At 50.4% G+C, this 15,325-nt stretch overlaps 2 protein-coding genes across 2 annotated transcripts in view; one reads left to right on the plus strand and one right to left on the minus strand.

Annotated features, from left to right (window-relative positions):
* E4F1 (E4F transcription factor 1) overlaps positions 1 to 10,492 on the minus strand; it is a 12,093-nt gene extending 1,601 nt beyond the window's left edge. The window contains exons 1-13 of the mRNA XM_054994668.1: positions 10,252 to 10,492; positions 9,637 to 9,758; positions 8,829 to 8,925; positions 7,369 to 7,574; positions 7,032 to 7,152; positions 5,597 to 5,749; positions 4,921 to 5,087; positions 4,085 to 4,306; positions 3,799 to 3,904; positions 1,715 to 1,932; positions 1,087 to 1,285; positions 623 to 783; positions 278 to 340 (exon numbers count right to left, since the gene is read on the minus strand). Of these exons, the coding sequence (XP_054850643.1) occupies positions 278 to 340; positions 623 to 783; positions 1,087 to 1,285; positions 1,715 to 1,932; positions 3,799 to 3,904; positions 4,085 to 4,306; positions 4,921 to 5,087; positions 5,597 to 5,749; positions 7,032 to 7,152; positions 7,369 to 7,574; positions 8,829 to 8,925; positions 9,637 to 9,758; positions 10,252 to 10,399 (1,983 nt within the window). The 5' untranslated portion in view covers positions 10,400 to 10,492. The remainder of the gene's footprint in view (positions 1 to 277; positions 341 to 622; positions 784 to 1,086; positions 1,286 to 1,714; positions 1,933 to 3,798; positions 3,905 to 4,084; positions 4,307 to 4,920; positions 5,088 to 5,596; positions 5,750 to 7,031; positions 7,153 to 7,368; positions 7,575 to 8,828; positions 8,926 to 9,636; positions 9,759 to 10,251) is intronic.
* Positions 10,493 to 10,810: 318 nt separating this feature from the next.
* PGP (phosphoglycolate phosphatase) lies at positions 10,811 to 14,036 on the plus strand. The gene is made up of 2 exons (XM_054994671.1): positions 10,811 to 11,508; positions 11,882 to 14,036. Exons 1-2 carry the CDS (start codon positions 10,893 to 10,895, stop codon positions 12,205 to 12,207), a joined length of 942 nt encoding a protein of 313 aa, XP_054850646.1. The 5' UTR covers positions 10,811 to 10,892; the 3' UTR covers positions 12,208 to 14,036.
* The last annotated feature ends 1,289 nt before the right edge of the window (positions 14,037 to 15,325 follow it).

Here is a 15,325-nt window from a genome sequence, read left to right on the forward strand (position 1 = left end):
TCTTTTCTGGGCATACTTACCTTCACTATGGAAGGAGGACAGTTCCTGTCCTGATGCATTTTCTCCCAGGCTGGGTATTAATTTATCTTGGAAAATTACCCAGTCTTTCTCCAACTGAACTCCTTGCGTTATTGACTTCAAAGTCACTTGCAGGTCTATTGATCTGCCCATTTGTTTGTTGAACTATGCTGTACATTTTAATGACTGGTGATTTAGAACATTTACTCCCTCCCTCTTAGGGACTGAGTCGCAAGGAGTGGCTCAGTGGACCACCTACCTCATGCCTTGTTCCTTCTATAATTTCCGTGGCTTCACTGGTTTCCAAGTCTTCAGTAGCTGTCTTTAAAAGAGAGACAGAGAGAAAGATGAATACAACTTGGCTTGGCTTTGTAACACATGCTGGATCCCACAGATCTGTGTTTTCCTCCAAATCAGCAGCAGACTCTTTGCACTATAGGACAGCAGACCGGCTCTGTAGGATCAGACGCCAATAAACACAGGAACGCTTTGGTTGCCAGAAGCTCCCTCTCTGCCATGATTCACCACCCAGGTAACCCTAACCCTCAAATGCCCCCTTTACTGTCCTTGGTCCTTTCCCCACTCTGCCCTCCTTTTCAGCTACCTCAATGATGTACTCTTGAGTGTCTGCCACCACGGAAGAGAACTCCACCAGGACTGTGGGGGCATCTTCGGCAATGACCGTAGCAGCCAGGCTGTCTGCTGACTGGCCTCCCTCCGACACCACAGTGACTTCGGCCTCTTTCAGGGTGAGCAGGCAGCCACCTAGATGAAGTTGGAGACCCGGAGAGAAGTGAGCACTCACAGCAGGAAGGAAAACAGCACAGAGAGGCTCCTTTATCTTACCAAAAAGTAATTCAGGATTTCCACTTGGACACTGTGCCTGGGAAGCACTGACATCTTTGCTGCCTCTGGAAGGCTCATTCTGCTCCTGCGCATCCGGGGCAGGGGGAGTGAGTTCCACCGGGCCACTAGAAAGGCTCTGCATCCTCTACCGTCTGTTTTGTGGGAGCTACCTGCACTGCACATGGGCACCTACTCTTAGAAGAAAGGAGACTGCTGGCTCACCTTTGGTCCTCAGGTGCCTGTTGAGGGTGCCGTGCTCTGCGAAGCCACGTCCACATTTGTAGCACTTGAATGGCTTCTCACCCGTGTGGTGACGGAGGTGGCGCACCAAGGAGCCCTTTTCTCGAAAGCCCTGATTGCAGAAGTGACAGATGTATGGTTTCTCATCCAGATGTGTCCGGAAATGAACCTGCTGGGCATTCTGTTGGAGAGAAGTGGCAGGTGGAAAGAGAGATCAAAGTGGGGGGAATAGGAGGATTCAGGTGCTGGAGGCAAATTAGCATCTGACTGTTGATACTGCCAACATTTGACTCCCACCAACCAAGGTGGAGACTAGACTCCTAAATCCAGCACTGTCCAGAGCAGAAGCCTCTACAGCAAACACCACAGACACCGCCAAGTCCCATTCTCAGCAGTACCAGGTGAACTAATCTTGACTTGTGGGTAAGTACCTCTTCCTAGCCACTGGGGTCCACTGGACCAGCAGCACTTCTACTCAGCTGAGCCAGCACCCAGATGCCTTCTAATCAAATATGGCCAGTCTGGGAGTAAAGGAGAAGCCCCTGGCCTTGTGCTGCGTTCCAAGAGGTAGTGCTTCCCCCAAAGAGAGAGAGGGGAGATTCATTCCTACCTTGGTCTTGTACCTTTTGCCACACTTGGGGCAAGGATAGGGTCGCTCCTCAGAATGGACCCTCCGGTGCCCCTTGACATGGGCAATGGTCTTGTACAGCTTGCCACACTCCCCACAGCAGAAACGCCGCTCGTTCACATGCACCTCCTGGTGCTTTTTCAGGAGGTAGCCCTTCATGAACTCTTTGCCACAGTCCTGGCACTTGAAGGGCTTGTAGTCTGGCAGGAGACCAGAAAAGAAGCAAGGATGGGGTGAAAAAGAGGAGTTCCACACTTCCCTATACAGAGGGACAATGCATGATCCCAGAAAGGGCGTTGTTACAACGACCCTTTTCTTTCTCTTGGGTACATTCGGTCTTTAGGCCTTTTATTCTTGCCCCCTTTTTGGTAGAGTACTGCCACCAGGAATTAAATTCCAGAATAACTGAAATTTCTTTTAGTAACGTGCCCAAGGGTCAGGCTTTTTCGTGGTACTATGTGGCCCTGAGGATAGGAATGGGATATAGGAATGACAAAACACCCTAAAGTTACTTTTCATAGACACAGTCACTCAGATTGTCTTTCAGGCTGCGCATACAGTTTGCCTACTTTTCCCTGTCTGAATGTTCTTTCACAAACATACACAGTTCAGGTTTCCACATTGGTTATATTTCTCTCAGAAATACTTAAACACGCTCAGGCTGCACACAGCTTGCCTCTCTTGCCCTGACGGAATCTTTTTTCTCCCTCAAGTAACTACAAACTGCCTTCACTCCGCCCACACTCTCAGTCATCAACCAATCATATCACTCACTCATCCCTCTCTCACCCCCACTCTTCACCTATTTCATCAAGCATTTAAAGACACACACACTTAAAATCATTACAGGCATCATCAAGAACGAGCCACATATCGACTCCTTTATAATCTTGGGGTTTTTTTAGCTGCCACTAAGTTGCATTTTCTGCTTAGCTGCGAAGACAGCAGGTATCTTTGGCCTACTGTGCATTTAGCCAATGATCTCATTGCAGATATGCTCAGTGTGACTGTCAGCATTTGTGCAGAGACCATACACTGCCAGACACCACTCAAGTGAAAATGTGATCACAAAGGTGTGCCTGTAAATGTACCATTAAGAGGATGGCAGCAGTGAAACATTTAACTGCGTGGATAGCCCAAGACAACAACTCCCTTCCTCTGCAAGTGTGTAGAAGAGACAATACTCAACATTGCATAGCACAGCACTGACAGTCATTTCAGCACCCTGAGTGTACAATATTGTGCTTTAACATGTCCATGTTTGCAAAGCTACTGCTGTGACTTCATGTCACAATCCTGGGCTTTTGGCCTCCTGAGGCCTGGCTACCAATTCCCCTGCAGGCCTATATTGCCCAAGATCCTTCCCAGCTGTATGTTTGGACCAAGGGAAAACGGAGGGGTAAAAATGGCCAATCATCGCTGAGGTGGCTGAACCATGAGAAAAGTAAGATAAAGCCCCCCCGAAGGGGGAAGGCAGAAAGGTCACTACCAGCAGGAGAGGTCCCTCACCCAGGGCGGTGAGTTGGACCCAGGAAGGGCGAGGTTTGTCGAGGTCAGTCAGTTAGCCATGTTGGGAAGCTTTACACTGTTCTCTGCCAGCTCCTTTATGTCTTCATTTTGTCTTATTTGTTGTAAATGTATCCCTTGTTAAACTGTTTCTTCCAATCTGTTCAGATATTGCCTATTAAATAAAGTCTTTTGCTTTATTTTCTCTGCGCCCTCATGCCTCAAGCTTGACCCGTCAACCTGGCAATGCCCTCACCGGTGGAGGGGCGCTGTTAGGAAGGGGGAAGGGAAAGGAGAGTGCGCTGGTCCCTCCTCATTAAGCTCTCAGGCCAGAGTGACGGCAGCCAGGAAGGTTTCTGCTCCAGGACTAAAGACAGCAGGAGGGTGTGTGTGTGTGTGGGGGGGTGCCCGTACCGGAAAAGCCCTCACGTGACCCCTGCCGTACTCCCGCAGCACTTCGTAAGGAGGATCACGTGACTTGCCTGTCTCAAGAGAGCTCTGCTAGCCTGGCCCTTCTCTGGGGAAACCACTTGTGCACGAAGCCTTGCAGGTCATCTTACCTAGATGTTCGCTGACGTGCAAGTCGAGGGCCCTGTGTTCGTGGAAGGCTTTGCTGCAGTAGGGGCAGGCAAGATGCTTGCTTTCATCCGTCATCTCTGTGTCTAGCTATGAAACAAAGGGAAGCCAACTTAAGCATCTGACCTGCACAACATTTGGCCAAGGAGATGTGATGCGAAGAGGAAGGCGCCGCCAGCAGGGCTCCTGTTGTTATGCACCCACCAAGCTCACTGATTTCCTGGAGGAGAATTAAACCCAACACAAGAAAAGGGGCTGCAAGGGCCTTACCGTTTCTACCTGCTCTGCATACTGATCCTCACACAGCTTCTCTGGGGCGTCCACCTCTTGGCTCTTTAACTCCTCAGGTGTAGCAGCCCTATCTGCTCCATCAGACTTAGTCCCTTCCTCCGCTGAAATGTGTTCTATCACGATTCCAGAATTCCTCATGGCCTCTCGCAGTAAATTCTCGTCATCCTCTCTCTCAGGGGGCAGCTCCTCAGGACTGGAAGGCTAAGAGGAAAAAGGTGGCAAGCCAATAAGGGGAAACCTGTGAGTCTAAGCCCCCAGAATACCACAAGCTGCCACTAAGCCCCCCCCCTTTAAGTCAGCTTCTTAAGCTGAGTCCCCTTGCACAGAGCTACATGGAGGCAACCTACTGCCCTGCAGACTGAGGCACTAACTCAAACATACCGTTTCAAACAAACTTACAAAACAGACTACTTTCTAAAACCAGCCCCTTCAGGAAGGAAGCAGACCATGGTTAGCAGATTCATTTGGGAAGGCTGCATTGCTAACCATCTACTGCTGAAAAGGAAGGACTTTTCACTCCAGCTGCAGCAGGATCTTCTCCCTCTGGCAACCCTGGGTGCTCTTGCATCCAGAAGTGCACCCACACTAAAAAATATTCTAGTAACAAAAAAGGCAGGTGAAACTTGAAGCAAGTACCAACTGACTCACAGGTTGGTTGTGAGCTCAGAGGCCTCCTTTCATGGTTTACTCTCATTATGTACAGCAGACTCCCACGAGCCAGCCACTTTTTGTCTTCAACTGTGCCAGCCTCAAGCACACAACTAGAGGCTGGCATCTCTCCAGTTACACACAATGCTTTTTAAGGCAGCACCAACCTCTTGGTCGAGCGATTTTGCCTCCCCAACAGGGAGCTCCTGCATCTGGACGTGGACTTCATGAAGGACATTCCCTTTGGCATCTGTCACAAGACGGATTATGGGTGAGGAGTCCAGGGACTGAGTGGCCACTGAGGAAACAGCCTGTGCGTTGGAGCTGCCAGGCCCTTCAAGAAAAACCAAAAGCCACTCAGCACAAGCCAAGCAGCTGGGCTCCCTAGGACAAAACCCCAAGGCCCTTCCTTCTTCCACTGGAACCTCTATGGTAGTTCCACTCACAGGCTCATGCCCATTGCTCGGGAACATGACAGAAACCACCAGGAGCAGACAAGAAAAGGTAGGTTTTACGTAACTCTTTCAAATGTTAAAAGTGCTTTACAAATATCTTCCTGTAACCTGCATGACAACCCTGTAAGGTGGATCAGCACCACTCCTCCCAAGAGCGAATCTGACAGCCCTGCTTTTATCAGCAGGACAATGAACCAGAGCCAGCCACACAGGGCAGGAATTTCTCTATATTCTGGAAAGAAACTCCCCAGGTATGCAGGAAAAATTTAAAGAAGGGAAGCTGATGAGTTACCAATGCGACAAATACCGTACACATCTGTAAGCATCAGCATCCAGTTTCAACGGTGTCTTTGAATAAAAGGGAAGGTACACCAGCACTGTCACTGACCTGAGTTGATATCCTCTTTACTAACTACAATTTCCTTGTTCATATTGAAGCGGATTTTCTCAGTGCAGGGAGTTAAGGATTTCAGGTGCCTAGTCAAAGCTCCTGATTCACGGAAGCTTTTCCCGCATTTCTTGCACTTGTAAGGACGCTCATCTTAACAAGTTGAGAAACAAAAAGACAGTTACTATGTAGTGGAAGACAGAGGAATCCCTATTCTACAGCCAAGCCCAAGATAAAATTGCAGCTTATCAACATGTGGTAACAAATAAGACACAAGCCATTGCTAACAGCTGAAAGTTACCTAAAGACTAGAGCAACCCTCTAACAGATAAACCACAAAAGCAAAAAATGCAGAGGGAAACAATTACAAAGAATTCTAGAAAGTATATGTACATGTAAAATGTATTAAAGTGCAAGGTGCTACATAAATATATATAACTATCAGTGTACAAAATGGTACCTATATGTCCAAATCCAATATACAAAAATATTTTTACAAAAAGATACTACAAACAACAGCCCTCCTGTATACGAATAGCAGTCTATTTTATATTTCCAACACAGGTGCTGGTGTAAATCAAAAGCAGAAGACCACGTCGGTGCTTCAATAATATCCATGAAAGTAAGAATGGTAAGTCTTCAATGTTCTTTATACTCTTTTCTTTCCACAGGTGCTGTTGTAGGGGCACAAGGACCCTGCGACTCAACAAGAACCCAGCTAATACCTTGTTTCGTCAAAAGTTCCTCAGGAGTCGCCCAATAATCACACCTTAAAAAACTCACATAAAGTAGACCACCGTGAAGCTCTTTAGTGGTTACATCCGCACCGTAAAATGTCAGCCACTGAGTGATCTACTTCATGGTGTCTACTTTGTGTGGGAGAAAAGAGAGTATAAAGAACATCGAAGACTTACCATTCCTTCTTTCATGGATATTTACCTTGATTACTGAAGCACCGACATCGTCGTCCTCTGCTTTTGATTTACACCAGCACCTGTGTTGGAAATATAAAACAGACTGTTATTCATATACAGGAGGGCCGTTGCTTTTAATATCTTTTTGTAAAAATATTTTTATATATTGGATTTGGACATATAGGTACCATTTTGTACATTGATAATTATTATATATATTTATGCAGCACCTTGCGCTTTGTAATACATTTGACATATACTTTCTAGAATTCTTTGTAATTGTTTCCCTGTGCGCTGCTAATAGCTGGCAAGCTAGGAAGGCCAGTTGCCAAGGACCCAGGACTGGACTTGGAAGCAACATAGTTAAGGCCACCCTAACGGCATGACTCTTGGAGCTTCTGCTGTTTTTGCTTTTTACTCCCACTGGCACTCTCATTGACTCAACTAGTGTCCAACACCCAGTGCCACAGGGTTGGACACGTCACCTGCTATTATAACACCAAGTCAAGCCCTCCCCTCACCTGTATGGCGGCGATGGTGGCGGATGAGAGAACCCTTGGTCCTAAAAGACGTCCCACATAACTTGCACTCATAGTCCTTTCTGCTGCTGTGAGTTATCATGTGAGCTTTGAGAATGCTGGCCTATAGGAAGAGGAATCTCTTTTCTGGAAGCAGCCACACATAGGTTGCTAGTGTTTTGTCTTTCAAGATGCTAGTTCTCAAGAATAAGCTTTACATAGTAACCAATAAAAATACTTGAGGAACACCCCCATGAAGAGAAATCATGGAGAATACCAGGAAGCATGTAGCATTTTATCAAGAGTGATTTGCGCATCAGGCTGTTAACCGCTAACATACCGTTTTAAATGTTTTGTGGCAGAGGTCACACACATATCGGCCTTCTTTGTTAACCAGCAGTTTAACCTTGATGAGTTCCATGGAAGCCTCTTCTTCTGGAACTTCAGGACTCCCCTGCCCCTCTCCAGCATCACCGTCAATGTGGCCATTGGGGTTTTCAAAGACATGGTCGCCAACTACAATGACTTCTTTAATGTGCCCACCGCCTGCAAAGGTGATCCCAAGAGTTACAGTCTTTATGCCAGCCTGCTTGGCTAGAACCAGTCTCCACAGTCCATGGGCTGCCCTGCCAACTACCAGCAGCCAAAGCCCTACATGGGAACGTTGTGGGGTCAGACTGCTGTCTGCACCCTGAACAGGGACAGGAGGCCTGGTACCATGCCCCAAATTCTCTCTGCTGCAGCACTTTGCCTTATTTTTAGTTCATCTAGCTCACACATTAACTTGATGTATGGTAGCAAAGCTAGAGCTACTTTCTCCACTTGAGTTTCTCTAATCCCTTTTTAAAAGCTAAAGCAGCAAATTCCACGTCGATTATGCTCTTTCATCGGTCCTGAATCTACTGCTAATCAATGTCACTAGAATGAGGGAGAAAACACTTTCCATATCATTCCTAATTTTATAAACCTCTGTCATGCTCCTCCCACCACCACCTGTGGTCTAAAATGAAAAAGGCCCAAATGTTTTAGATTTTCTTCATAAGAAAGACACTCTGCCATCCCTGGATTGTTTTTTGCTGTACTTTTTCGAGCTCTAGAACAGCCATTTTGCAATGGGGTGATCAGAACTTCATGCAATTGTCCTATTATAAAAACGTAGTATCAGCTACCTCGCTTACAAACCCATCCCCTAATACTCCTGAACGTAGAAACTGCCTTTTTTGCTGTAAAGTGCATAAGCATTTTCTCTGAGCCACAACCCAAGATCTCTTTTCTGAATAATCATAGCCGGTTACTTCCTTTGAGGTACATGTTGAGGAGGAGTATGTATGTATGTATGTGCACAGCCACGAGCACCATTTTATACTTGTTTACACTGAATCTCACTAGTCATTTGTTATTTATTCTCCCAGCAGAAGAAGGTTCTTTTGGATCTCTTTGCAGTCTGCTCAGCTTTTCACCATCTTGAATAATTTTGTGTCATCCAGAAACGTGTCTAACTTACAGGTAGCAGGGTTAGTAGCACCAGTCTCGTTTAACAATCCTGAGTGATCTCTGCAGTGAAAACTATCCCTCTACTGCTATATTCTACTTCGATCTGCCACCAGTTCCCTGCACGCCAGGAGGGCCTGTCCTCTCTCCTCTCCATAGCCAAGTGTGTGTAGGAGCCTTCAGCAAGGACCTCAGTGAAGTTCTTCAGAAAGTATGCAATCACTAAACAATCACCCTTGCCTGTGTTTGCCTACTCTTACAGATGGGACGATTAAAGACCGGCCAGGCAGCCTTTTGCTGCAAACTCACCTAGGACTGCAGAGGCACTGCTGATTTCTTCTGTTATCGGAGCAGTTTCGACAACTATGTGAGCCACAGTTATCGGCTCTTCAGCAGATGTCGCCACCTTAGGCAAGAAACAGGTTTTCAGTGGAGAAACATGGACTCTGTCCAGATTTATAGTCCAATGGCTACGGTTCTGAGGGATTGGCAGCATTCTTTGAACCAAAAGCTTCCAAACCTAAAGGGCTCCACTCTTCTGCCACAGTCAGCCTGTCGCTTTTCCAAAGCCAGTTATATACTGATTCAGATATTATACCTTGCTTTCTGCCCTGGGGGCCCCAAAGCAACTTAACAGTGTCATTCTCTGCTCTTCCATTTTATCTTCACAACAACCCAGTGAGGCACGTTAGGCTGTAAGAGAATAACTGGCTGGCCCAGGAGTAGGGATCTGACTCTGGGTGTAACCATTACACCACACCATCTCTGATCACTACTGAGAATGTCCCTAAGAATCTGCCAAACCCCTAGCCAAGACTTGACCGCATGGCACAGTGGTTGAGATGTGGCAGAACCGGGTTTGAGGGCCAGCTTGTCATGGAAGCTAACTGGGTAACCCTCTCTTAGCTCAATCTACATCACAGATCAGTTTAAAATAGAACAGGAAAAAACATAAGATGCTTTGGGCCTCCAGTGGGGAATAAATAAAACTGAAAATCAACTGAACCCATGAGTGGTACCTTCTCTCTGAATTTCGGCTGGCTTGTTTCTATCCCGGCACTAAGGAGCCAGCCAGCCTCCCCCGCCCCTGCCCCCCTTCCCGCTTCAGGGGACTTGCCGGGGCCGCTGCAGGCGCCTCCGGAGGCCTCTGGCAGAGCTTCTGTAGTTTGTGCTGCACGAATTCCTCCAAAGAGGTGAACTCGGACTGGCAGCGGCCACACCTGTGCCGGTCGTCTTCATCTGAAATTCAAAGGGCAAGCGGCTGTGGCGTCTCCCCCGTCCAAGCCAGGCTGCCGGGGAGAGATTTCCGGAGGGCTGCCGGGCAGCACCGGCTCGTGGCGCGGCCTCTCCGCAGCGGCTCATCTCGCCCAGCGTCGCGGGCTCTGGCCGGCAGCGGCTCTTCAGGGGGGCCGCCGCCCACGAGCCTCTCGGCCGCAGCGGCTTCGGCGCGAAGGGCAAAGGCGGCCGGCCTGGCAGGCCTCTCGCGCGGCGCTGGGAGGAAGCGCCTTTCCCGGCCCCGCCGCCGGGGCCGCGCTCGCTCTGCGGGGCGCTCGGGCACTGCGGCAGCGGCAGCCGCCCCGCCCCGCGGCCGGCCCGGCGAGCACAGGCGCCTCTCGGCCGCCGCGCCCCACAGCGGGGCCGGGGACTCCCTCCTCCCCGGGGCGCCCCGTCATCCTCGGCGCCGGAGGGCCCGCGGGGCCGCCTCCCGGCCCGGCCCCTCCTGCCCCGCTACCTTCCTCTTCGAAGGGCGCCGGGAGGCCGAGCACAGCGGCGGGCGGCCGGATCGGGCTGCACAGCGCCTCCGCCGCGCGCTCCTGTCCCCGCGGCCCAGCTGCCGTAAGCCCCGCCGGCCCAGCGCCCGTTGCCACCGCGGCCTCCATGTCGCAAGGCGCCGCAACCACCAAGATGGCGGCTTTACGGCCGTGTCGTCATAACAACGAGCCCCGCGCGGCCGAGGGCCCCGGCGAGGAAAGGGGCGGGGCCAGCCGAAGGGTGACGTGGCCGGTCCCTCCTATCAGGGAGGGAGCGACTCTCGCACAGGCAACGTCGGGGAGGGGTCTCCGAGAGCCATGAGCCAATGAGAGTGAAGAGGCCGCGCCACCTAAACCAATCGCAGAGCGGCAGCGCCCCATCTCAGCCAATAAGCGGCCGAGGCGGTCAGGACGAGTGGCGGCCCAGCGGCGCCGAAGGCTCGGCCGCCGAGTCTCCTTGAAGACGGGCAGGGGCGGGGCCCGCGTTGGCCCTCCGCCCAATGGGGGCGCGGCCGCCCGCTCTCGGCCAATGGGCGGCGGCGGCGCCGGGCGGCCGTTGGCCCCGTAGGGCGCGCGCGTCCCCTCAGCCGCCTCCGTCCAGCCTCACGCCCGAGCCGCGGCCATGGCAGCGTCGGCGGGGAAGCGGTGCGAGCGGCTGGAGGCGGCCTCGGTGCGGGCGGTGCTGGCGGCGGCGGACGCGGTGCTGTTCGACTGCGACGGCGTGCTGTGGCGGGGCGAGGCGGCCGTGCCCGGCGCGCCGGAGGTGCTGCGCCTGCTGGAGGCCGCGGCGGGCGGCGGGAAGCGCCTCTGCTACGTCACCAACAACTCCTCGCGCACGCGCCAGGCCTACACCGAGAAGCTGCGGCGCCTGGGCTTCCCGCCGGCCGAGGCGCGCCAGGTCTTCGGCTCCGCCTTCTGCGCGGCGCGCTACCTCAGCCGCGCGCTCCCGCCCGGCGGCGCCGCCTACGTGCTGGGCGGGGCCGCGCTGAGCGCCGAGCTGGAGGCGGCGGGCGTGGCCCACCTGGGCGCCGGCCCCGCCCCGCCGCCCGACTCCGCCCACTTCGGCGCGCGCGCCCCGCTCGACCCCGCCGTGCGCGCCGTCCTGGTGGGCTACGACGAGCACTTCAGCTACGGCAAGCTCTGCCTGGCCCTGCGCTACCTGCTGCGCCCCGGCTGCCTGCTGCTCGCCACCAACAGGGACCACCGCCTGCCGCTGGAGGGGGGCAGCGCCGTGCCCGGTACGAAGGAGGGAGGGAGGGGAGGCCGGCCGCGCCGCCGGCAGGGGCAGGGCAGGGCGGGGGCTTCTCTGCCAGGCGCCCCTTTCCCTGAGGCTCCAGATCAGCCCTCGTGCCTGTGGCAGCCCCTGGGCTTGTCTTCTGGCGACGGGGACTGACGCCAGCAGAGAAAGGAGAGCGGTGGAGGGGCTGTGGCAGGAACAGCCGGTGGGGGCTGGCGGTCCTGGCCGCCGGAGCGTTTGGGTGCCTAGGTTTCCTGTCTGGGTTTCGCTTGCTGCTCGGAGGACTGGCTTCTTCTAACAGCCTCTGCTGCAGATGAGCCTCGGCAGGACGGCAAAGGGAAGTTTCCAGCTGACCTTTCCTTTCCTCTCCTTAGGAACTGGCTGCCTTGTCAAAGCGGTGGAGACTGCAGCAGAGCGGGAGGCATTTGTCATTGGCAAGCCCAGCCGGTACATCTTTGAGTGTGTGGCCAGTGAGTTCAACATCGACCCAGCTCGCACCATTATGGTGGGCGACCGCCTGGACACAGACATCCTCATGGGGAACAACTGTGGCCTGACAACGCTGCTCACCCTCACAGGGGTCAGCACTCTGGCAGAAGTCCAGGGTCACTTAGAGAGCAACTGCCCTGAGAGGAGAAAGCTGGTTCCTGACTACTATGTCGATAGCATCGCTGATCTTCTCCCTGTTCTGAAGGCTTAGATAAAGGGAAACCTTTCCAGCTTTTCAAAAGCTATTTCCCTTCCCCTTCTCCCCGCCTCTTAGTGATTTGAGGATGATAATCTCTCCTCAGTTACTGTAATGTACATGATTGCTGCTTGCACATTGAGATGCTTTTAGCACCTAACTTTCAATTCGAGTTCTCTGTTTACAAATTTCTTTAAAAATGCACTTTGGATCAAAGAGGGAAGCATGTTACATTAGTCCACTTACAGATGTCATAAAAGCATCGAAGGACAGCTACAGTGTTAAAGCGTCAGGGCAGAGTTTTGCTCAATTGGGTTGAAAGGGATTGAGCCTCTCGCAGTATGTTTTCTTGTAGAAACTGTAGCCGAGTCATTGGAAATTCAGGGAATTGAGCAGTTTGAGGGCATTTGCTCTTGAACTTGATTTTAAGCTTGGTTGATGCTTACTCAGGGCCAGACAGCCTGATTCAGGTGTGATTTCAGGGGGAAAGAAGCCACACGCGTATCTTGTAGTTTTGCCCTCACTTTATGTCCCCCCCCCCAACTGTCCTTGCTCAGTATGCAGAAAACAAATGATTATGTCTGTGTCACATGTTCCTCCAAGTTAGATGTCTGTATATAGATTTAGGAAAAAGTTCAGATATCTATTTTAAAATTTAACTATAATATATTGAGCATCAGTTTTATTGGTCAGGAGAGAAGAGATATACTTGATGTCTAGAGATCTTCCTCAAGTTCTTCAGTTACACACCACCACAGCCCCTGTGTAATCTGCAGGACTAAACGCCGTTTTCAATAAGGGGCTGGAATGCTTGGGGACTCCAGAATTGTAACTATGTTTAACATGAAAATATAATGTGCCATGCTTGCCTATATATCTGTCTGGAATAGATGCAAGCTATCCAGTCACCTGTTGGGAGCAGCTGGACCATTGGTGGGAATTTTCTGGTGTAAATATGTGCGGTTTTACTATCCAGCCATTTTGAAGTCTGTCTTGGCAAAGCCAGTACAGTCACTTGCTTGGTGCTTCCTGTTAAAATCTTCCTTGTGGGTTGGAGGGAAGACTGAAAAAATCCTTTGCAGATCCATCTTGGCTCCAGCGGCATGCTAAAGGTGGAGGCTGAAACTGTTTTGCTTGCAGTTTTGTGGTAAATGTGATGAATTGTACTTTTTCAAGCACTCAGGTAGCTTTGTGCTTGTGGCACTAACTGCCAAATTATGGAACATCTCAAGACATTAGACTGATAGATTAAGAATGAACAAGTTCTCTCTTCTGGGAACAGAGAGAAGGTTCTTTGTTTCGCCTTGCAGATGTAGCCCAAATATCTCTGACCTTGTGTGATGACTCTTCTTGTATCGACACTTGGAACATGTATTGACCTTGCCGCCCTTCTGTGCAGCAATAATTGTGTTGTCCACAATGAAAGGTACTTTGAATTGATATATTTAGTGTCAACGTTCATACTTATGTAATGATACCTCTTTGGAAGTGTTAAAGGTGCGCAGTGATCCCCCTCCCCCCAATCTGTTTCCTAAAAATAAGACTTTTTCTCTTTAGGCTCTTTCTGTTTGGACTGACTTGAAAATAGCACAACATCCTTTTTCTGGTACTTGTGCTTATGCAATTCTTTGGAAATTCAGGAATGTGTTAAGAACATGATAAATGTTGCTTGAACCCTATCATCTGCTGTTCAGACCTGTTTGCCAGACTGCAGTACCCATTACCTCTCTTTTAACTGTTTCTGCCATCGTTGTGAAGTTGCTGGTAAAAATATGTCGGTGACCAAGCAGTCTCTGGGAAATAAATGGGGGACTGAGTCGCATTAAACAATAAGGTCTCACTGCTTTCTGTGTTTGTCATCTTTTAATTCATCATCCGTTGCTGGATTCACTGGTGTTCCATTTAATTTTTTAAAAACGAATCCCTTCTTCCCTGATAACAGAATAATTTATTCAGGAGTTTAAGGAGTTGTAACTGATGCTCTGACTTGGGATACTCTTAAAGAAGGTGTCCTCTCACCCCACTAGTTGATTACGTATCACAAAACGGAATTTTGCTCTTAGCCCTTTAGAGGCATAAAAGGACTTCTTGGCCCCAGCAGAGCCGACCAGGCATTCCAGTGACTTTTTTGCGAGAGGAAAATGTGCCCAGAGTTAACCTCAAGGCACAAAACACACAGGTGTGCTTGTTTAAATTCAGAAGCCTGAAAACGAGTGTGCCAGCATAAAAAATTCCTTGCTTCCCTCCTGCTGCCTTACTCTTTCCCCCCTCCACCCCTGATGAGTCTCAAGCAACAGTGTGGGAATGCGGTGTGATCTTTTGCCAGACAAAATAACTTGGGACTGAAAGAAGGCAGGTGCTTCATAAAAGCATGAATAAAGGTGATGACAAGCTGTTGTGTTAGCCCAGCCCAAGATCTAAGGGCAAGTTCCTGATGGAACTTCTTGAGGCCTTTGGGCATTTCACAGTCCTGTGGAACATGAGCCACTCTGGTTTTGTTGTGACTCTGTTAGGTGAGCTTGAATGGGTCCCAACACGTAGCTCTCCTTTTTGTGGGCCACAATCATGTACCTTGCTGGGCTGAGTGATAAGGAACTGATTCCTGGCATGACCAATAAGTGCCTGAAGAGTAAAACAAAACTCAAATGGCAGATTAATATGAATTGGTTTTCTTGAAAACAAGGACAGTTCCGGGACTTCTGTCTTGATGCAAGGAAAATGCTGTTACCAGAACTGCTCTTTTTAGTGGGGAAATTAGCTTGCAGTCTGGGTTTTAATTTAGTGCGGATCTTAACCAACTATACCGGGGTCCCTCTCCAGAACACACGTGTAATAAAGAGGCAGGCTAATAACAGTAAAACGTGTCTTTACTAGATAGTGTTGCATATGCCTAAGTTAGCACACACATACAAAATACTAAGAAACACAGTAGGAAAAGTAGAGTTGGTTGCATTAGCGGGGTAGCCCACTTGAGAACGACGGAACTGGGTATACTCACCAAGTCACGGCGTGGAAGGAAGACGTAGCAGCGAGATGAGGTGGTCTAATGCCTGCACTAGATCCAAGAGAGTGACAGCAGGGGTCTGGATAGGAATGGCACGCGCACCATGTGGCCTGGGAGGCCGGCTTAAAT

This window comes from Eublepharis macularius, chromosome 12, assembly GCF_028583425.1.
Source record: "Eublepharis macularius isolate TG4126 chromosome 12, MPM_Emac_v1.0, whole genome shotgun sequence".
Lineage (NCBI taxonomy): Eukaryota > Metazoa > Chordata > Lepidosauria > Squamata > Eublepharidae > Eublepharis > Eublepharis macularius.

What these genes read in the sequence shown, in the direction of transcription:
- PGP (XM_054994671.1), top strand. Translation starts at nt 10,893, where the DNA reads ATGGCAGCGTCGGCGGGGAAGCGGTGCGAGCGGCTGGAGGCGGCCTCG. An exon ending in GGGGGGCAGCGCCGTGCCCG is followed by an intron (nt 11,509 to 11,881) that starts GTACGAAGGAGG and finishes TCCTCTCCTTAG; the next exon opens with GAACTGGCTGCCTTGTCAAA.